Raw genomic sequence first — 23,218 nt, forward strand, 5'->3', positions numbered from 1 at the left:
AACTTGGTTCATTCATATGGAGCGCTGATACAATGCTGTGAACAAAATGTAAATCTTAAGTGCTCTGTACAGGACTTAGTGAGTTTGCGTAACATTTAAAAATCGTACTAAGATGCCTTAAGTGCATGAGAATTTCCCCCTTTATCTCCACAAAGAAATATGTGTAAATTCATGAGATTTTTTTTTTTTTTTGCAAAGTGGACTATTTCAATTCTTAATCTCTCTTACTGGCTAGCAATTACAGGAAATGTAGATTTTTTTTTTTTAATCTCTTTAGAAGGGCTCTGCTTTTTATGATTTATAGATCTGATCTACCTTAAAAGGACAGTGGATATGACTGGATTTGGAAAGGTTAAGTAAAAATTTGCACACTGTGTTATTGTTTGCATAGGGAGATGGCTGCACATTTACCTGCAGAATAGTACTGAGTCAAGAGCAGGTACTTAGTACATTTGAGAAATGAAGACAAAGATGAGATTATATGATCTCATGGTTTGGTAAATAGTGTATGATAAATAAAGAGGATAGTTTGCTTAAGATACTAGAGAGGAAAATGAGTTCCTTTTTTTCACTTCAGTGAATTACAGCTTCCTGAGATACTGAAGTTGTTTCTTTCGACTAAATAAAAATTAGAAACTGAGGGCCTTTTTTAGTGCAGAGCTGTTGCAACGTTTCCAATTAGATATGAGCAAAATATTCTACATGCAGAAGTTTTTTCCACACTGGGCACCTTTACTTCTTCATATAGATGTTGAGTGATAATAGCTTGTCAGTATCTGTTACCCTAAAACTCCAAAGTGATTGAGCAGCTATGTGTTTGGTGTGCAGTTTTAACAATGGTGCTAATTGCTTTATTCAAATCAAATAGTAGTGTTTTATTGAAACACCAGGGTGTCGCCAAAGCCTGCCTCTACGAGAGTAAAGTATTTCTGTGTGAAAGAACTTGAGTTACAGCCTGGGCAAACAAGGCTATAGCTGATGCTGGGAATTCATTGCTGTCAAATCTGTGCTTAGAGTGTACTGTCCATTTATGACTCTCTGAAAAAGCATTTGGCAAAAAAGTAGGAGAGGCTATAGTTCAACAAAGTGTACTTACAGCCTGGCCAGGGCAGATTTTAGCTGAGTTTTCAGCCGTATTTAATGCATATTATCTTATTTTAGTAGTGTTTGTGTTTACATTATTCAGAGAGAGAATATAATTTTGAACCTAAGATTGTTGTTACTGATTATGCCCAAATTACTAGTTCAGGTGGAGAGTCAGGAAATGTCATTTAGTGTTTCTATTGATTTCCCAAACATAAATCAAATCTGTTTGCTAAAAATACTTGGAAAGACTTGGTATCTTTCAAGGTCAGTTACTTTTCCAGGAGCTACTGCTAGCATCTTCTTATCATCCTTTTGCTGTCCCCTGTTGAATACTAACCCCCTTGTCTTTTCAGATAATGTATTTTTGTTTAAATTAAATTTAAATAAAAACTAGCAGAGCAGCATGAAGGTGAATCTCAAGCTAGTTTCAGTTTGATTCTTAAATCAGGAAAATAAGCTGCATGAATATTTGAACTGATACATGCTCTAAAGTATAATCCTGTTAACTGGCTCTATTTAGTGTTACGTAAGGATGACTTAGTCTTTTGCTAGGCCTTTCTTTCTGTATTGCTGACCCTGCTTGAAAGAGTAAAAGCCAAGTAATGCTGCTTCATTGATGTGCCAATGAAACTAGGTCTCAGTACATTGAGCTTTATACTATAAATAGAAGCAGATAATGCTAAGGTTTATTTATGGTTTCTTGGACATATCCTTAATGGGCTTAAGTAATAGAACTTGGAAAAAAGTTAATACAGTTCACTGGTCTGGCAGCAGCATCAGATTGCTTTTTTCACTTACCTTGGTGTCATTCTGTAAATGATCTCTCATGTGCAATACCCTGAACATTAAAAGAATTGCTGGATGAATGTGTTTGACTTTGTAGGCTAGCACTACCAGATGTTCAGTTCGTGTGTTTTGATTTCTCTAAGTGGCATGTGTCCTGACTTACAGTGCTGTTTTCCTAAACGCATCTTTTTCTGCTTCATGCAAGTGAGTTTCCTTGTGGTTGTACTGAATAATCAGTTAATAAGAAATATAAGAGACAAATTGTCAGGCTGGGCCTGTGTAGAGGGAAGGAGAAGCCGAGGGATTTCTTCTTGATATTCAAAGATTCATGTGTTGAATTCCCATTAGCCCTTTATGCAATAGTCTCTGAACTCAGGCGCTTAACGGTATCAGGAGTAATCTTCGTGTTGCTTTTATGTCTGGAATGTCCTTCCTAATGAAAAATTAATAAACAGTGTACAATTTAATCTGCTACTCAGGAATATGTTACACTCTTCTGCATTTTTAGGAGTATTCCTTGGCACAAGTGTCAGTAAATCATTTGTGTACATTGTACATTCAAGTGCACTGACAAGGTAAAATATATTATGTTCCAATAAAATGATAAAAGACACCACGTTTTCTTCTTGGCATAGAAGGAAGGTGGAATATGGAAACATTTTCATTGCTTTACTTCCTTCCAAGATATTTTGGCTTGCTGAAAGAATCCTGCCTGGTCTTCAGAAGTGGGCTGAATAGCAGTTTGCGTTTTGGGTTGTGATGAGTCCAATCAGTGATATGGGAGGAGTTGTCTGGTTGGAAAATCAGTGTAATTTTTAAACTAACCCACATCCTAATTTCAGGTCCACACTGGAGGGGTCTGATGTGTGAGAAATGTTGTATGTGCGCTCCCACTGAGTCAGGGATAGGTACGGAGTTTAGCATAAGCTGTGACTAGGCCATTGGTGTGCCTTATGAGTGGCTGTCACTTTTACTTCCTTTATAAGTAGCTTGTCTTTGTATAATATTTGACTCTTTCAAATTACTGAATATTGAATAACATTAAAATGGCTAAGAAAAACTTTAGTTTTAACTTTATTTTTAGTTGTATGCCTAGTTTTGTAATTTCGGCTTTCAGTAGCTTCTGAACATAATGCCTTCATTTTTCTTTAATGTGCAAGAATTAGTAATGATTTAGGGTCCTTTTTAACTAGTTCTAGTATAAATGTCTGGGACAGCAGAAGTTACTTTTCTTTAAGTCTTTTATCTCCCTTTACATTTTACTTCACGACTACTCAGCTATTCCGTGATTAATAGTCTGAGTTCAATAGGTTTTCTTTCTATACTTTTGATGCCCCCCCATCCCTGAAAGTCATGCATATCACATAGATAATTGTTTTATAAGCTTCACTGCTCCAGGTTTTCATAGTATTGGGAGATTTTATGCATATATTTCAACAGTAATTTATGTTGAAAGTTTTATTCTTTGCCTATGTGTTGCACTTAAGGCAGTGGAATAATCATATAGAAATTAACCAATTACAGAATTGTTAGGGTGAATTTTTTTTTACGTTTGAGAACTAAATTTTAGTTTAGACTTACTAGCCATGTCTGTACTAGTAGAGTAAATGGGCCCAGAACTATTAGCAGCAAGACTAGCTAGAAAAGAAGATACCATGTCTATATGATTAAACTCTTTTATTGTCAAGAACTGCACAGCTACATGCAGCTGCTTCGGGGAGTGATGCTTTGGCTGTGTTAACTACCAAACTGCTCCTGGTATTGGTTTGGTGTTAGTTTGCTAAGTAGCAGTCTGACAGTTCACCCTTAGAGACAGATAATCAAGCACTGGTGCTCAGAAGCACTTTCAGGATGTATTTAATGTACTAAATAGATGTAGTTGTTGAAGATGCAGAAGAGAAGCTTCCCTCCAATATGCTCAATGGAAGTATATGTAAATGCATCATTACAACATAAAGCAGAGTTTTTGAGTTTAAATTGATTACATGTTTAAATATTTAAATTACTCCAGACTTGACCTAATGATGATGTTAAAAGAGCTGATACCTGGGCTTCTCTATGTAGGACAAAGTATTAGGAATGTATTCTGTACTTGAGAAATATTTTTCATATGGTAGATGGGAACTAGTAAGACTGTTGACTAAAGGGTGAGCATTTTGTAATCAAGTCCCTAAAAAATATTTCTAAAAAAAAATAAAAATCAAACCCCCAAGAAACAATCATTTTTATGTAAATACTTTTCTACAGTGATTTGTACATTTTTACAATGAATTGAAAGCATAGAAGTGCTAATTTTGGACAAGCTGTAGGTGTGGTGGGGTTTCATGATGCAAACATGTGAACATTTTACTTTGGCTCACCTACTTTTTTTTCTACTTGCAGACTCAGCCTTCATTAAAAAGCAAGGGATCTGAGTTGACAAGCTGAGGTCCTTTCCTGGCAATCTAAGAGTCCCTAAGCTTGTTCGTGTCTGGGAAAATCATTATTACTAGTATTTCAGAGAACACAGAGTTTCACTTTGCTGCAAATAAAATACCAAGTTATGGCTGGCTAATCATAAAAATGAGATGTACTTATCATACATATAAACATTTTAATTATCACTGATCTTTTTTTCAGTGGTAAAATGAGTAGCAACCACATAAACACTTACTAAATATATAATTTGAGAAAATCTTAAGCCATTTTTCTTTCTTCAATTATAAAACTAAAAAGTCAGAATAGTAATTTTTATGGATTCCCTTTTCACAGAATCACTAAGGTTGGAAAAGACCTATAAGATCATCAAGTCCAACCATCAACCCAACACCACCATACCCACTAAACCATGTCCACACATTCCTTGAACACCTCCAGTGATGGTGACTCCAACACTTCCCTGGGCAGCTTATTCCACTGTCTCACCACTCTCTCAGTAAAGAAATTTCTCCTAATATCCAATCTAAACCTCCCCTGGTCCAACTTGAGGCCATTTCCTCTTGTCCTGTCACTAGTCACTTGGGAGAAGAGACCAACACCCACCTCTCTACAACCTCCTTTCAGGTAGTTGTAGAGAGCAATAAGGTCTGCCCTCAGCCTCCTCTTCTCCAGACTGAACAACCCCAGTTCCCTCAGCCGCTCCTCATAAGACTTGTGCTCCAGACCCCTCACCAGCTTCATTGCCCTTCTCTGGACGCGCTCCAGCAACTCAATGTCCTCCTTGTAGTGAGGGGCCCAAAACTGAACACAGGATTCGAGGTGTGGCCTCACCAGTGCCCAGTACAGGGGGACGATCACTCCCCTGGTTCTGCTGGCCACACTATTTCTGATACAGGCCAGGATGCCGTTGGGCACGCTGCTGGCTCATATTCAGCTGGCTTGTCAATCAACACCCCCAGGTCCTTTTCCTCTGGGCAGCTTTCCAGCCACTAGTCCCTAAGCCTGTAGCATTGCCTGGGGTTGTTGTGGCCAAAATGCAGGACGTGGCACTTGGCCTTGTTGAACCTCATACAGTTGTCCTCGGCCCATTGATCCAGCCTGTCCAGATCCCTCTGCAGAGCCTTCTGACCTTCCAGCAGATCAACACTCCCTCCCAACTTGGTGTCGTCTGCAAACTTGCTGAGGGAGCACTCAATCCCCTCATCCAGATCATTGATAAATACATTAAACACGACAGGCCCCAAAACTGAGCCCTGGGGGATTCCGCTTGTGACTTTAAGGGAAAGAGCAGTGCAGTTAAGGCAGAGTTTTGACAATTGACTTAGTTTAATATGTTTTAGTGGTCTTGAGATTATACAGACAAGTATGAGGGGTCACGCACTGATGGCTGTGTATCTATTGATGATCAGACACATTATTAGTTAATTCAGTGATGTGACTCAACTTACTGTAGGAATACTGAGTGAACTGACACTATGACTGTTTTTCCCCTGTAGTGTGCTGGAGAAGAGAATTGGGTGGACAGTCGGACTATTTATGTCGGGCATCGTGAACCACCTCCAGGCACTGAAGCATACATTCCACAGAGATTTCCAGATAACCGAATAGTTTCATCAAAGGTAGTAGTATTTTCTTTCATTCATTTACATAAATCAGCTTAAGTTATTCTTTGTGTGTTTATTTATTTCCTTCAAGATTTTCTTTTTATACTTCCTGTATATTTCTCCTTTACCGTGACTGGCAAAGGTAAAATGAAGGTATCTCAAGTTTCTTCCACAAAAACTAATTGCCAAATTGCCTCTAACATGAACAGGAATAGAATGACTTCTCCAATGTTTACTGTAGTAAATAGTGAAGTCTTAGAGTGATAGTGTGCTTTTCCACAAAGGAATAAGAAAGCAATTTTCATTTGCGGCAACCCTGGAGTAAAGAAAATCTTCACAAGGAAAGACGGCATTCTTTGTAATCTAAAGCAATGCCTCAAAGTACTAGAAATAGTATGATCAATGTAAGTGCTCAACAAATGAAGCTATCTCCACAATAACAGTGCCATTCCCTTCAAAAGCTCATAGAGACAAAACACCATAGAAATAATATTCTTTGTTATACACGTACAAGTGAATCATTCTTAAACTCTGGTATTGTAATACATTTGTGCGCTTCAGAAACCTTCCAGTTGTCCCTCACTATAACTAGTAAATATTTCCATAAGCTTCAGGAGCTTTCTGTGAGCAGTTGGGTTGTTGGTATTCTCTACCTGTTTAGACTGACTGGCTTGCTTTAGCCAAATGTTTGTACTGTAATGGTGTGGAAAACTGAACATTTGCAGCCTATTGTATGGCTGATATCCCAAGAACTTCAAGTTTTTAACGTGCTTAGATTTTAGTCTTCGTGACCTTCAACCAATTATCACAGAATCACTAAGGCTGGAAAAGACCTGTAAGATCATCAAGTCCAACCATCAAGCTAACACCACCATGCCCATTAAACCGTGTCCCACAATGCCTCGTCCACATGTTCCTTGAATACCTCCAGGGAGGGTGACTCCACCACTCCCTGGGCAGCTTATTCCAGTGTCTCACCACTCTCTCAGTAAAGAAATTTTTCCTAATATCTAGTCTAAACCTCCCCTTGCGCAACTTGAGGCCATTTCCTCTTGTCCTGTTGCTTGTCACTCGGGAGAAGAGACCAACACCCACCTCTCTGCAACCTCCTTTCAGGTAATTGTAGAGAGCGATGAGGTCTTCCCTGAGCCTCCTCTTCTCCAGGCTAAACAACCCCAGTTCCTTCAACCACTCCTCCTAAGACTTGTTCTCTAGCCCCCTCACCAGCTTCATTGCCCTTCTCTGGACATGCTCCAGCACCTCGATGTCCTTCTTGTAGTGAGGGGCCCAAAACTGAACACAGTATTCGAGGTGCGGCCTCACCAATGCCGCATACAGGGGCACGAAAATTCATTATGAAATAATGAATTCAAAAGAATAGCTCCTCTACTGGGAGAACTTCTTTTTGAACAGTGGCTCAGATCCACAGACTCATTTTAAGAACTTTATTAGTATTGTGATCTCAAGGAACTGAGTGCTCACCTTCATGAATCTGAACATTTGCCATCCATTAGTATAATGGCAAAGCTGTAATAAAAGCCCCACTTTTCTCAAACTGTGTCTCATTTCTTATGTGAACCTTTGTATTTTGCTACCTTCCTTCACTACTATTTTTACTACCTTCTTTCTGTACTTCATTCAAAGACAGTATAATAACAAACAGTATAGTATCTAGGCATCTTTAGTTAGACGGAATGTTCGAAAGGTAATGCAGTAAATAATCCAGATGGAATACAGTCAAACTAGTACAGTGGGAAATCCTATGCTCTACACATAAATTTGTGTTGCCTTTTGGATTATTGAAGAGTAAATACATTTTATGCAAATCTTTATACTCCTGTGACACTTCTTGCTTTTTCATCTCGTACATCTCATCTAGGACATATGTAAATAAACCCATTGAAGTTGCTCCTGGTAGTTTTAAGTAAAAACATCCTACTCAACTCTGCAAGATGTTTGACATCTTTTCTGTGATGATGAAATTAGTGGAAGTTTCAAGTTACCATGTTTTGCAGAGTGAGATTTCTAAGTATGACTTAAACCTGGATTGAGCTGAAGATCCCTGCCAGCAATTAGTAAATATGTATGATTTCAAGTAGTTCAGGAAAGAGACTTCAGTATGTTTTTATTTGGATATAAAGCGTGTTTAGTTAAATGTTTCAAATGTTAAACTCTTTAGTTGTGAACTGTATCTGTAAACAGTTTTCCATGAAAAAAAGATTATTAGTGGAAATATTTTTTTTATATATACAGTGTTTCTCAACTTTTCTGTTTATTGACTAAACTTCTCACACATTTTATTTAAGTCATCTTTGTGAAAGTAAATACAGTGGTGATATTTCAGGAGGGAACAGAGTTCTTATAAATGCTTTATAATATTGAACAGCTCCTTAGACTGATGAAAGCTCAGTTTATATGACAGTTGTCTTTATATGAGAACTTTCTATCCTGTCTTGCCTGTACTGTCTCTTTCACATAAGTCTATTATTCACATGCTCCATCCCAAACAGCCTGGGTAGAGCGCCGTCATGACTTGACTTGTATTCATTCTGGTTCTGTAAGCTGGCTAGCTCTTAACATTTCGCTCTCTCCTTGTCACTAGCTCCCTTATGAACACTCTGGAGAGGCACCTACCACAGCTTAGGAAACACAGACGTAAGCTTCCTGAAAATTGATCAAATGTGCAAAATTAAGATGGGAAATCCAGAATTGTTAAGAGTAAAATAAAGATACATGCGCGCAAGTACACTGAGTAATGTTACCTGAACCATGAAGGGTATTTCCTTCATCTTCCATCAGTAAGACAGACAGTAACTTTCAGCTGTGCCTTCATAGGTCTTTAATGCTTATATACGAAAGTATATGATTGCTCTTCAAGGTTGAGGAACTCTGAACTTCCAAGTACAGATTTTACCACTTCAAGATAAACTGAGTTTCTAAAAAGGGCAGTTTAAAACCATGAGGAAACCTCATCAATTAGACTGTCTGTGTGCTGCTATACTGACAAATGTTCTCTCATAAAGCTCTGAAAAAAGACGGCAGCTTGAAATAACTAGGAAAGTCTAAGGTTCATATTATTTCCTTCCAAAGGTAAACTTTACTGTGCTTCACCAGAAGTTTCCTGGTGTCAGCAAGATAATTTGATTCCAGTACAGAGGGTTATTTCTTGTATATTGCAGTGTCACTGTGGAATGTGGTTAATGCTCTGTCTGCTTAATGATATATTCATGGTGGTGAAAAATGACATCTAGACAGACTTTCGCCAGACAAAAATGCTCTTTTGATTTGATGTGTTAATTCAATTATGATTTTAACAACGCGTTACAAAAAGGCTGTGCTGAAATAATAAAAGGTTAAAATCTATGTCTTTTGGGTTGTGCATGCAGTTTGCTTACATTCTAGAGGTAGTGACCTTTGTAAGGTGGATCCTTACGTTGATCTAACTTTTAGCTATTTCAGCTACCTAGGATGTTAGCCTTTAAAGTAGCTGTTGTGTGGCCTTGATTGAATTTATCATATGACAGTGATGCAGCATGGCAAAATATCAGCTGGTAGAAAATCCTACTGTTTCAAATGAGAAGAAAGAAAAAATAATTGAATTGGCGGGGAGGTTGCTTGCTTTTTTTCTTTAAAAATATTCCCATTTTGAAACTATTTGCTGATTAGTAGGTTAAACTGTGCAGCAGTACCAGTTAACAGAACTCGGTGGGAAACAACTTTTTCCCTTCTGAAACAGGGTAACAAAAAGTTATTCATATTAAAAACTTTTTAATATGAAACTTCCTTAAAGCCTAAACTTCATATTTTTGTGCCGGGAGTATCCCAATCAGTATGTTAAACAGAGTATTTGTACATGCATAGTAGTATGTGGATGTGCCTGACCAGCTAAGAATTGCCAGAGGTCCATCTGGCTCAGTATGTTGTCACCAGCAGTAGATGCCTAGGGAAGAATGCAAGAACAAGTAAGCATAGAGTGATACTTCCCTCAAATACTCTTAGTATTTGCTGATCTGTGACTTAACCATTTGTGAGCCAAAAGTGGTGATTTTGTATTTAGTAAGTCTTTAATGGATTTCTGCTCTGTGAATTTCTTCAATGCTTTTTGAGCCCATGTAAATTTTCAGAATACGTAGTTAAGGCTGTAGAAGTTAAACTGTAGAAATGTTTGCCAAAAGAAACTGTGAACCTTCATTTTGAAACTCCTACTCGCTAATTTCAGTTCATGTTCCAAGTCTTTGAATATGAGAACAATTGTTATCCCCAGTTTATCTTCTTGATTCTGTTAGTGATCTTTCACCGTAGTTTCCAGGCTGAATAATCTTAGTCTGTTCAATAATTGCTTGTGTGGATGCTAGTTCATACCTTTGCTCACATTGGTCTGTACCTTTTCCCAAGCCAGCTGTAGAGTTTTTAAGATGGAGAAATGCACAGAGCATTCACTGTGTAGGCTAACTATGGATTTATACAGTGGCATAATGATGGTTTTAGTTCTTTATTCATTTGTTAATAATGTCTAACATTCAAATTCCTGTTCCTGATGTTGATCTGGTATCTTTATAGAACTGCTATGCTTCAAGGATATCATTCATTTGTAGACAAAGTAGGGATTTGCATCTCCTGTTCTAGCTGAATCAATGAACTGAAGACTAATTGAAGGTGTACATTTGTCTCTTGAACAGAGGGGAAAGTCATAGAAAATAAAATCTTTCTGAGGCAACAATATGGAGTTCTGTAAGAACATGTTTAATTATAGCTGCTTACTGCTTTTGACAGACAACCTAAAGAATGAACAACAAGAAAGAACTAAAAATTTGAGATGCCAGGATAGGAACAGCCTGTTGAATGAGAGATCGGAGACTTCCTGGTGTGTCAGAGACAGCTGACAAACTTAGAAACCCCAGGGACACTCTGCGGGAGTACTGATTGTTTTTTTCCGTATCACCATAGAGAAAGCTGGGTTAGAGAGACTTACAAAGTCTTTTATTCTTCTTTTCAGTTTGTGGTAATCGATACGTAGTATTTTGCCTTGATGATCCTGTCTAGCTGCAAACTTTTACTGTCACAGTTTCACAAAGAGAAATTTTTACAGTTACAAAAACCACTTGTGCCTGGTTCACTAACATAACTGGAAGCAGTGGGTTCTAAGTTCCCAGAAGATGATACTGAAGAGTAGCGGGATATGATCATTAAGTGAAACGCAAGACTGAATCTACAGTGGATGCAGAACTGTTACTTGAAGAGTTTACCCTAAAGTAAAGAGTTTTCACACAAGTTAATTTATGGTATGAAATTATGAAATGCTGACTTGTATTGTAGCTTTATTTCCTGTGTAGGTTCTTAAAAGGAAGCAATAAGGGGAACTTAGATGGGAAAACAGTACTATTATTAACTCCTGCTTTGCAGTGCTGTACAATTATATTCATGGACCAGGAGTGCTCCTGGTTTTGTTTAACAAATATACTATCTTCTGTTGTCTGCATGTTTCCTTGGGAGTCCTCATCAAATACTGATCCAAACATTGATTTGTGTGAGAATGGCCTGAAACAATAATGCTGCATGTTGAGAATCCTATAAATCGCAAGGGAAACCTTAGCTACCTTTAGTGCTAATGTGATTAGTTGTGAGTCATCTCAATCACAGTGACTAATAGTTGAAGTTAAGTAATTCTGATGTGTTTCAGTGGATGTTGTTGAAATGTTCCTTTCTTCCAGCAGAAATTCATGTCCTTGTGCAATACCTCTTCCCTGAAGCACTCACTCTTAGTGTCATTATAAAAACACAAAGACTGGGGGGGGCTCTGATTCCTCGTTTTGTTGCCACATTTAGAAGAAATGTTAATACTGAAGCCTAAGGAAATATTAACATGCCTCCACTAAGATGAGCCACTTAAAACCCAGAGGAGACCTAGGCTGTCCCACACCTCTCCAAGGTGATGCTTCATAACTGGAGGGATTTGTCTGGCCTCTCTAAGGCCATGACATGGCAGCTTCAAGTTGAGGGGTTCAAACACAGCCTTAAGCAATGACATTTGAAAGTCAAAAAAGCATCCAAAGCCCACAGTGGGAACGAGCATGGTTATGTGTTTGTGAAGCTGATAAATACTTGTGTAGCATGCCATGTGGAGGCAGAGAGGATGGGTAGACGCAGATGCATATGGGACAGGGCATGTTGTGTGTGCATTCTAGTGTGGACATACTGATCTGCTCTAAAAGCAGCAGTAACATAGAGCTCCCAGCTTGTGCCCAGGTAATCCACTCTCAGCCATACTGCCTGAAGCAGAAGGTCAGATCCGATGCTGCAAGGGTTAAATAGTCAGGTTTGCCCAGCTATGCCAAAGGGGCAGGAGCTGTTAGCAATGAAGAGTAAAGGGGCTTGATCGGCAATCTTAAATGCTTCTGAATCAATTGGACTCTCTAAGGTGCCAGCTCAGGGATAGCAATACCTATGATGGGGTGGGAATGCATGAGCGTGCAGTTCTCCTTCCAGGCACGATAATACAATTTCCTTCTGTGGACAACTGCCAGTGCCTAGAGAGAGCAAAGAAGAGCTGTTAGCTCTTGATGATCCTGCACAGGATGGGATTTCCAGGGCAATGGCTCTCTGCAAACTTCCCTTGTGTTCCCAGGAGAAGCCATCTACCCTTCCCCTGACTCAGCCCAGGGTTAACAGCGACTTTCTATTCTCTGCTGGTACTGCTCCAAACAGAGCTTTTAAGTTTTTGTATCAGTATGGAGTCTGCATGCAGCAAGAGAGAAGTGGAAGAAAGGAAGGAAAGCAGGCAGGTCCAAACCCAACACCAGGGACAACAGCTGTAATTCTTCTTACTTTACATATAAGAAAGTGAAGCTTGCTGACTCTTGCACACTCTTACACCCTTTCTTCTCTTTGTAATGCTCTCTGCGACTTCTGTCTTTAGTCAGTCGTCCTTGATGTAAGTTTTTTTAAAAATAGATAATCTTCCAGATGCTGGGGGACACCTTTGTCAGAGGAGATCCTGGAGATACAGCTCCTATTTGATAAGATTGAGAGTTGCTGAACAAGGACTACTAAAGATATGCTTCATTGTCATAGAAATCCTGTCTTACCAGCAACTAATTTTAAGTAACCCTATGACAAAATCTGTATGCTTGTTTATTCAAATGTGTAGGCACCATTTGAACTGATTTCCTCAAATCAGTTTCATTTTTGCACTCTCTGAAGTGTACAGGTGGCTCTTAATCATGTGCAAAAGCCCTACATATAACAGAGCTTACCATGATCCATGTGATGTGAACCACCCTACATCATGTGGTGTGGAGAAACAAGGGTCTCTCCCTCAAGGAAGTGATAAACACTGTACAGGTGGCGTGCATGTTAATACTTTTGTTAAAATATAGTTAACTGTGTATTTCTATGTTTGTTCCAAATTTGTCCTAAACCTTGCAAAGTGCTTTTCAAAATTTCATGTGTATTACTATTCCAGTTTTATTGAGTCATATATAAGCATGGAAGTCTGAAGTTTTTTTCTTGGAGAAGTTAGAGTTGAGACTGATTTAATATATGGTAGATCATAGATTAGTTTTGCTGATCTATGTGGTTACAAGCAAGTTACTTGAGATGGACAAGCCATACTCTCAGCTCAGTTCTTACAATTTCAGCTAGTTATTAATTTCCTTTTTTCACACCTCTTACTATGGTTTTGTCTGCCAGTTCTCTGCTCTTTTAGACTTTCACAAAATGTGTTTAAAAAGTAACATTTTTAGAAATAAAATTAATCTTAATGAAGTTGTCAAACTTCTGATCAGACATTTCTCAGTTGTTCTGCTAAAGGGGGATAACTATATGTATGTAATGTATGTAATAAGTTGTTGTTTTAATAGCATAATAATATGTAATGTATCCTGTACAAAATGTTATGTGCATATATAGCCATATACACACACATACAGTCTAGTTCTTAAGCTGGCAGCTTTAAGAACATATTGTCTCTAGGTAATAGATGGATACTATAAAAATCTATGTGTTAAAAATACTGAAGTCACTATGGACATGTTCAAGTTTTGTGTATGTGTCTTGATCTGTTAAAAGAAAGACATTGAAAAACTTAAAGAAGTGACTGCAAAATTATTGTTGAGCTTTTATTTGTTCTTACCTGAATTTATTATCTTCAAGATGGATTCTGTTTTGCAGAAGGGATGAGAATCAGCATAGCAAGATGTCTGCAAACCAGGGCTGGAGCAACAGTAGATATTTTTGTCAGAAAAGTTTTAAGCATCTACAAGGAACATTGGAAAAAGTTGAGGGAAAGGAGTGAAATCGGAGCAGTAGAAAGGAGTGAAATCAGAGCAGTTTAGAAGAGAGATGGTGACTATTTAAAACAAATAAGCTGTAAGAAACCGAGGTGTTGACAGAACTCAATAATGCAATGTTGGAGTGTTTTTTTTTTTTTCTTACAGCTCTAGCTTTTGACATCAAGTGATTACTTAAGAAACTCTCCTTTTACTTAAGAAAATATCTGCCTCTTAAGATGGAAGGAGAAGCTTGAAATGTGAGCCGAAATTCTGACATACAGATATCAAATGAAAAGGTCAAAATACATTGTTTAAAGAAATTAAACCATTGCTAAGAAGACCCTATTTTATATTTTTGAATTCATGAGACTGGCTGTAATGAGGACGTGTTGGAGCTGGAAGCAACACGGCATTAGCAAAGAGAACGCAGGAATTTGTGAGATGGAACAGAGGCATGAGCGGGAATACTATGGAGGTGTGCATAAGTAGTCCAAGCACATGATTACAGAAATACACCAGCCCTGCAGGTGCTGTGATGATTATAAATGGGAAGAAAATGTACTTGAATTATGCTGTTTTGACTCTAGACAGACTGATTTTACAGTTCTTTGCACAGTGCTTCAGATGCATCTGTTCGCACAATGTGTTCATCTCTTGAATGAATACGTAACTCTAATACTTGCTGGCTGACATACTACCTCCTGTATGCAAAAAACTTGTATGTGCTTTGACCTCTAAGTCTTTTTGCAGCAATTGAAAAAGATCAGTTAAGCATTCCCCAACTTAAAATCATCAAGTGCATAACTATTTGGATAACTCACTTGAAGGAAATAACGTTATCGTGAAAAAAGGCAGTTAAATATACATAAAATGCTTTTCAGAGTTTACAAAGAGCATGACTAGAAACTACCTGAAGAAGAGAGATGGTATTAACTCTTAATCTGGGCACAGTAATCTGATGTATTTGGTGCCTTCATTTTTAATGTCTTTTCTTCGAAGATGTTTATTTTGTTCCTGCCTAACTAGGGTAGAGAAACTGCCTTGACTTGCAGTCATGAGATAAATCTTGTTCTGAGTGGCAGCCACTCTGTTGTTTCTCCTGGGAGTGATTATGGTGGTTAAACAGTAATCATACATTTGTAGATAACTGCTCTGAGCTACTGATGGCTGGGGCAGGGGGAGGTCTGTCTAGACATCTTAGTGGTCTGTCTTTCTTGCCTAAACTCCTTCAAAAATTGTTACTTCTTCTTTGAGGAAGAATGGGCAGAATAAAGATGTACTTTGTATGTCTGAAACCTAGTGTAGTAAAGTGCTAAGTCTGTCAGGTTGATTGAAAATAAAGTTTTAAGTTCTCTGTGTTAAAGAAGCATCCATTTTAAGTAACACCTCTCAGACCATAAGAGTGATCAGCTCCCAGGCTATTCAGGTTTATTCAGCTAAGAGAGTTGCTGATGAAAGATGAGGCTGCAGGAAAGACCTCTGCTTGACAGGGAAAGCAGTGAACTGAGGTTGGAATATGAGGAGGATCAGATACTAAGGGTAAAGGTGAACACTCAATCTTTTTATAGATTGTTGTTTAACTAATTTACTTGACTTCCTCAATCAGGTGTTTTAAATACCTAGTCTGACAACAATGTGCTTTCACCACACATTTAATCAAATAACCCTCTAGGAGATTTAAACCAGAAGTTATTGCTCTAAGAGATTACATTTTTATTTTATGAATGGTCATTTAGGGAACTTACATAAATCATCAAACTTTAATGGTCAAAAAAACCACTTTAACATGGAAAAAACACTTGTTCTATCAAAAGAGCTAAACAAAAAAATGTAAACAAAAATGTAAACAAAAGTTTTTCACTGAAACCTCTATGCATTTTTCTGTCTCAGCGGGCAGAGATTCATAAAGAAATAAATGCATAAGATTAGAAAACAAAGATAATTTGCCTAATTTGCCTGATAAAGTTAATGATGAAAATAAACAACTGTTATCCTAGAATAGAATCTATATTGTCACATATCACAACAGCAGCTTTGAATTATTGGGACTGTTGTGCAAGGAAAAATAATCAAGTCTAACCAGTTCTTTTCTGAAATTCCAAGGTAAGTAGCTGGGTAGTGGGCAGTGCAAACAGCATTCCTGTCTGATGAGAAGTATTTTGATTGCAAGATGAGAGCACTTGACTTTCCAGCTGTTGCATATATGCCTGCCTGAGTTTTGTCTTGCTCACAGGTCATTTAATATTGAGGTAACTGTTAAGCAGGGTAAGTGTTTATTTAGGGTATATGTAGATTTTTGGCACACAATAGAAAAAGAACGTTTCATTCCGATGTCCTACACACATCCAGGCTTTAACCCCAAACAAGTAAAAAGATGACTCTGCATAGTAGTGTTTTCATGTATGACCAAGGCATGCTTCTTGGGGATCCTTTTCATCTGCAGGTGGAATAGAGGTATTTTCTTTCTAGAGCTCTGTCTGTCTTTGCTTTTGGGGCCGAATTCAGAATATGTATGACTCATGGCATATTTTGTGTATCAGCAGGTATCAGTGTAATCTGCCAAGAGGAGACAAGGCACATTTGTAGCAGAGCAAGTAATTAGGAGAAGCTTCTTAGCCTGTCTCCTTTGAAATGAAAGTTACATTGGTGTTGTCATTTTACTATGTGTCAAATAGTAATTTGGATAGTAAGATGATACAATCTTAGTTTTTTCAAATAATTTTTCACAGAGTTTTAGCGGACATTTTTACGTGTGTTTCAATAAGCAATCCTTGCAAATTTTTTTGGACCTACAGAATGAGCTGTGTAAAAAGAGTATATTTGAAACTGCTGCAGGGCAGAGGAAGGGGCTAGATGACATGAGGTCCCTTCTGTCTCACTTATATATGATTTTTTCTTTTGAATTTTTTGCGTTTTCTGTTTGTACTTTTATATACTGTTTCTTATGTAATTTTATTAAATTTTACACAATTTGTAAGATCAGTACAGAAATATGCAGCCATATACTCTTATTCAGTGCTATAGTTTATTTTGAGGAGTATGCTTTTGTCCAAGCCACAGAGGAGAAGAGGGGCTGACAACTTTTATTTGGTCAACTTGCTATGACTGAATAGTATAACTCTGAGTGCCGCCTACCTCCTCAAGTCATGTATACAAATGGAAGTGAATTAAAAGGGGTGTTAGAAGTCACTAGGATGTTTTTAAAATGCTCTGATTTAACTGAACTGTTCTATAACTAAATCTCTGAATGAATGTTGTTGCTAGTCAAAAACAACTTCAGTCCCTAGTACCAAGATTATCACAGTAGAGAAAATCCTGAGGCAATTGATACGATTCCAAGAATACATGATTGCCAGTTTAAGATTCCATTTCAGTAAATTATTAAAATAACAGAAATACTACTACTTTTTGTTTAGTTTAATCTTGAATTGTGAATTTGTTTCATTTTTGAACATAGAATGCAAGTAATACTACTTTCACAAACACTGATAATCTGTGCATTTGCTTTTAGTACACGTTTTGGAACTTTGTACCGAAAAATTTGTTTGAGCAATTCAGAAGAATAGCTAACTTCTATTTTCTCATCATTTTCCTTGTTCAGGTAAGCTATCCCCATTGTTTAATAAATTTCTGGACACTTCCTAAAAAAACAAGGGGTTGAAAAATATTTTAAAATACACTGGTTTTGAAGACTGGGGAGGTAAATGGTTGGGCTTGGATAGCCTTTTACGTTCATGATGTGACAAAAAGGAGTTTTATTTCATTTTCAGGTTGTAAATGTGACTCTAACCTAAAGAGAAATTGACACCATCACTGGTTTGATGGCAAAATATCTCTTGATAAAATTGAAAAGAACAAGTGTAATTTTTTTTAATTTTTATTTTGTAATAAACATCCAGATCAGTAAAACCATTGTTAGAAATCATGTGGACAATAAACTTTTATTAGTTTTGCTAAATATTATGGGTTTTTATAACAGAATGATGCCTTGGCAGAAATTTTCTAACTGTGCTGTCATCAAAGCCTGTAGAGAAACCAAAATACACGTGCTTATACAATGCTTGTTTAGGGTGGTACATAAATATTTGGTTTTGTAATTATTACCTCAGATAACTAGTTTGCTGCTTTCTAGGTGTCTTCATTCTGAATCTTTTGCTATCATTTAAATGTGTTAAACAATAGTAATCTTACTAAGTTAAGTGAAAAGCTGTATTACTTTGTACAGCAGCTTGTACAGAAAGAAAAGCTATGCGGATTCCCAGAGCGGTTTTGTTATTATCTGAACTCCCTCTATGGAGTCTACCTCTTTGTATATAATTGTAGAAGCCACAGCTCAGTATTTCAGGATTTACTCCCTGCATGCATAAGAACAGCTGTATTGTATAACATGTGAAAACAGCACTATGCTAATTTCTAACACTGCTCAGTAATTTTGCCTCCAAAGCTGCAGCTTTCCAGACTGGTACTTACTTGAGCTCTTGCAAGCAAATATTTTTATTAGGCATTACCATCTGAATGTTAATGTGATCTAAATATAGTGTTGTATCTTATTATAGCATATAGTTATTTTTCAAAGTTTGTATTAAAGTACTATTCTTTTTAATTAAAAAATTTCATGGTGCTTTTTAACATGTTGCTGAAAAGATGACTTGAAACATCTTACTTGAAAAATTGACTGCTTACATTCACAAAAATGTAAACCAGAAAATCTTTGTCCCTTTTGTTGCAGTTAATTATTGATACACCTACTAGTCCAGTTACAAGTGGACTTCCACTTTTATTTGTCATCACTGTAACAGCTATCAAACAGGTGAGTAGTTTAGTAAGCAAAAGTATAACTAAAAAGAACGTTATTATTAATTTTGCATTTCAATTTTCCCTGCCCTTTTGTTTTAGACTGTTTTAGGGCAATGCCTGAAGAATGATTGCAATGAACTTGGACAGACTAATTGTATTTTTGTTTCTGTAGTTTAAGTAAATTGGTTGCTACATGATGATGTCTCACCAATTCAACACAGTCTTCTAAATTACTTTATAATTTTGATGTCTTTGTGTTCCAAGGAGTCATTTACATTCTTGTGTTTACTCAGCACACTTTCACTTTTGTTTGTTTCTAAATAACTGTCCACATCCTACTATGTTTTTCCATAATGACTGAAAATTAATAAGAACTACAAAATCTTAAAAGATAAATCTGCTCTTACCTTTGAGGTTTCCTTAGCCTTTACAATATGAACAGGTAATAAAAATTATGTTGGTTCAAGTCTTCAGTATATGTTCCACAGTTCAGAATGATAGCTGTAGTGCTTTCTATGGATTAGTATTGAACAGACTTTATAGTATTCTCTAATTTTTAATGTGAAAATTAATCCATGAAATTGAAGTGTTTTTTTGAAATTGGTTCTTGCCACATCATTGAGTATAAAAGTTCCTAATAAAAGTTCTTCTGTGGAAATAATATTGCATAATACAGGTATTGAATTATACAGGTTTGCCATTTCACTTTCTATTTAGTACTACCAAAATGAAAAGATCAAGGTAACTTTTCACCTGCTACTCTAATGCTGTAGTGCTACAGCTGACAAGAGCACTTAAATATAGATTGGATCTTATTGGAATTAGTGGAATCTCAGATTGAATGTAGAATGTTTTAATTCATATGGGGATATTGCAACCAGATCTGCATGTTATCAGAGCTTCTGATATCACAAATTTGGTCTGGGTCAGGAGTGAATCAGGAATGAGCTCATGATTGCCCTTCTGTTGATTTAGCCAGAGCTGAATTTGTTGACTTTGTGAGTTTCAGGCCAGCTGCAGGAGGACAGAGGATACCTGATCGGGCATAAACCTTGCTAGTGCAAAGTTAATTAAACAAAAATTTTACTAAATTTGAACTAGCAAGTGAGTTTATCAGCCGTACTTTGCATTCAGTGCCTACAACACTCTTCTGCATTTACTGTACCATGTCACCATAGCCACAGAGTAGTCTCTAAAAGTCTGAGCTCCTAAAGTAATAGTCGCAAATAATCGTCTTTACAGTGGTTCTGTTATGTGTTTGTCTTCTTGCCTTCAATCAAATTTAATGATAATTGCTCCTGCAGGACAGCTATCAGTGTAAGAACTCAGTGGCACAGTGAGTTCCCTTTCATGGTTCAGTCTTCACCGTATCTCTGGGTCCAGACACCAGCCATTGCTTTCCTTCATTTCAGTGAACGGGATGTGAATGTAAAAGGAAAATTTGTGCAAGCAGCTTGACGTTCATCATCTTTTTCTGGGCCACTCAAAGGAGTTAGCACTTTTGATGGGCATAAGAAAGCTCTCTCATGTCATGCTTCAGAAACAATGTTCTGTCATTTGGGGAAAAAAATTCCATGAGGTAGCTGAACATCAAGAAAGTTTCTAGGTCAGAGTGCTCTTCATTTTAGCACAAAACTTGTAGGCAGTGTATCTGTATTTCTTACGTACCTACGATGGACTGTGATGATTAAAACAATGACTAACAAAAATTGAGTGTGTGGTGGGCTGACCCTGGCCAGCAGCCAAACAGCCACCCAGCCTCTCACTCACTCCCCTCTCCTATGGGATGGAGAGAAGATAGAGGGAAGGTGAAAAGACTTGTGTGTCATGTTAGTGACACTTTGATAGGGAAAGCAACAGCTATGCACACAAGCCAAGAAAAAGAAGGAATTAGTTCACTACATCCCATCAGCAGGCAGATGTCCAGCCACTTCCTGGAAAGCCGGGCCTCTGCACATGTAACGCTTGCTTAGGCGGACAAATGCCTTCACTACAAGCAAATGCCTTCTGCCTGTTTTCCCTGAGGCTTTTCTGGCTGAGCTCAATGTCGTACAGTGTGGAATATCCTCTTGGTCAGTTTGGGTCTGCCATCCAGGCAACATCCCCTCCCAGCCTCTTGCCCACCTCCAGCCACTGGCCTTTTTTTGGTGTGTGGGGAGGTTGGAGAGAAAGCCTTGATGCTGTGCAAGCACTGTTCAGCAATAGCCAAAGCACTGGGATGTGACCAACACTGTTTCAGCCCCAAGTACTAAGTAGAGCAAATACAAATACAGGCTGCTGTGAAGTTAACTCCATCCCAGCCAGGCCCAGTACAGAGGGTAATTTTGATTGCTCCATGATAGGATAACTGATTACCTTCACAGACTTTATGCTAAATCTAGGCTTTTCCTTCATTAGTTTTCAAAGAAGCTACCAAGAGCAGTGTTTCCATTTCTTTACAGTGCTAATTATACACAATTGAGATTATTCTATAGTAGAATTCAGGTCTTGCTGGTGAGCGAAAGTTGTGATACATGCAATAGCTAGTATTTTAGGTGTGACATTCCCACTCCTAAGTTTTTAAACATTACACTTTAGAGTCTTAACTGTAGTTTGGTAGTGGTCTATCAAAGCCTGGATTATGATGTACTGTGTCTAGAACTTCAGTTCTGTCTATCTCCTTGAGTCTTTCTCCTGACAACTGGTGTAGACTTTGAGACTTGCTTGAGGAGCTATAGCAGCCCCTGGAAGTATATTATGCTAAAGTTATAAAGACTCCGTGAGTTCCCACATTATCTCTGAGAGCATCCAAGGTAGCGATACTTTTGTTCTACACTGAGTTTTCAGATGTGCTCAGGAGAGTTAGATGTAAAAACGCTATGGAATACAAGTGATATTTTCCATCTCTTAACCACTGGTGTCTTTGTCAGTCCCAATCTTTATCCCATGGCAGGACCTTTTTGAATGAAAGTTGCAGATTCCCTGTCCTTTACTTTGTCTGTTGTATAAAACACAAATTCATAGGATAATCAAGCAATTAAAATAGGTTACTCTGCAAAGTCTCTTGAAACAAAATTCTTCAGGATTGTATATATTGTATATAGGGTTAAAAAGTTTGACGTAATTGTATGACAATCAGGAAATACGACCACCTTCAGTCATGTTGTCACTTACCATCTTTGTGTGGAGTCCCAGTCTTCCAAAATATATTTTGTACGCTTATCTTCTCAGCAACCACTTCTATAAGTACTTTGCACTTACTCAAGAGTCAGTAGAGCATGAGCAAGAGGTGATCTCTTAAACACCAGAAATTGTTCTACACATTGTAAACATCCCCATTCATCAAAATGTCTTCGTTAAAATACATAATTTTGTTGACTAACCGTAACCATGAATGCTTTTTTTCATATATGTCCAACATGACTGTACTACTGACGTGTATCACTATTTCATTTGTTCTAGTGAGAGTATTTTCTTTTTTTACCTTTCTTGAGCCAGGATAATTTTTTAAATTTTTGTTGCTAACTAGACCTGTTCTGTGTCTTTATAGCCAAATGTGCATCACTGTGTCATTCCATTTCGCTGTTTTCTAGGGTTATGAAGATTGGCTTCGACATAAAGCTGATAATGCAATGAACCAATGCCCTGTTCATTTCATTCAACATGGTAAACTGGTTAGAAAGCAAAGCCGAAAATTGAGAGTAAGTAACTATGACTTAACAGATTTTAGGAGTCAGGCTTTACTTCACACTTCTTGTAAAACAAATTATACAGAAGTGTAGTGTGATGATGTTGTAGTGTTTATTACGTTTAATGGAGATTAGACCTACAATATACTAATTTTTAATTTAATGCCTCTGAATAAAGTATTTTTAGAAGCTAGATATGTTTCTGCTTTATCTTTGCTTTATTAACTCCTCTCATAGCTGTTCCTTTTGTTTTCCATTTTTTAACTTGGAATTTCACTCATGATTTGTCTTTTGTCTTTTCTCCATTTTTCTCCATTTTTGGTCCTCTGTGGTTATGCACATGAGTAACTTATTTAAGCCTGATTATGGTAGTCAATACTACTGATTTGTACTATGTATATAACACATATATGCATACATATATATGCAACACATACAGAATACTTTCTTAATTACCCATCAAATCACAGCCTTTTCATTGGCCTTCTGAAGGCTGCCACATTCCCTTCCTGGTATTTTGAAAGTTATTTTCAGAAATTAATTTCTGCTTTTTTTTTTTTGTGAGGAGATTAATTTTTCATCATTATTC

The 23,218-nt window shown here is 37.4% G+C and overlaps 1 protein-coding gene across 1 annotated transcript in view; it reads left to right on the plus strand.

Moving 5' to 3' along the window:
- The window catches only part of ATP11A (ATPase phospholipid transporting 11A), a 135,079-nt gene that overhangs the window by 58,188 nt on the left and 53,673 nt on the right, over positions 1–23,218 (plus strand). The window contains exons 2-5 of the mRNA XM_059835712.1: positions 5,787–5,909; positions 17,676–17,765; positions 18,894–18,974; positions 22,534–22,641. Coding sequence (XP_059691695.1) covers positions 5,787–5,909; positions 17,676–17,765; positions 18,894–18,974; positions 22,534–22,641 — 402 coding nt within the window. The remainder of the gene's footprint in view (positions 1–5,786; positions 5,910–17,675; positions 17,766–18,893; positions 18,975–22,533; positions 22,642–23,218) is intronic.

This window comes from Gavia stellata, chromosome 1 (genome assembly GCF_030936135.1).
Source record: "Gavia stellata isolate bGavSte3 chromosome 1, bGavSte3.hap2, whole genome shotgun sequence".
In the NCBI taxonomy this organism is placed as follows: Eukaryota; Metazoa; Chordata; class Aves; order Gaviiformes; family Gaviidae; genus Gavia; species Gavia stellata.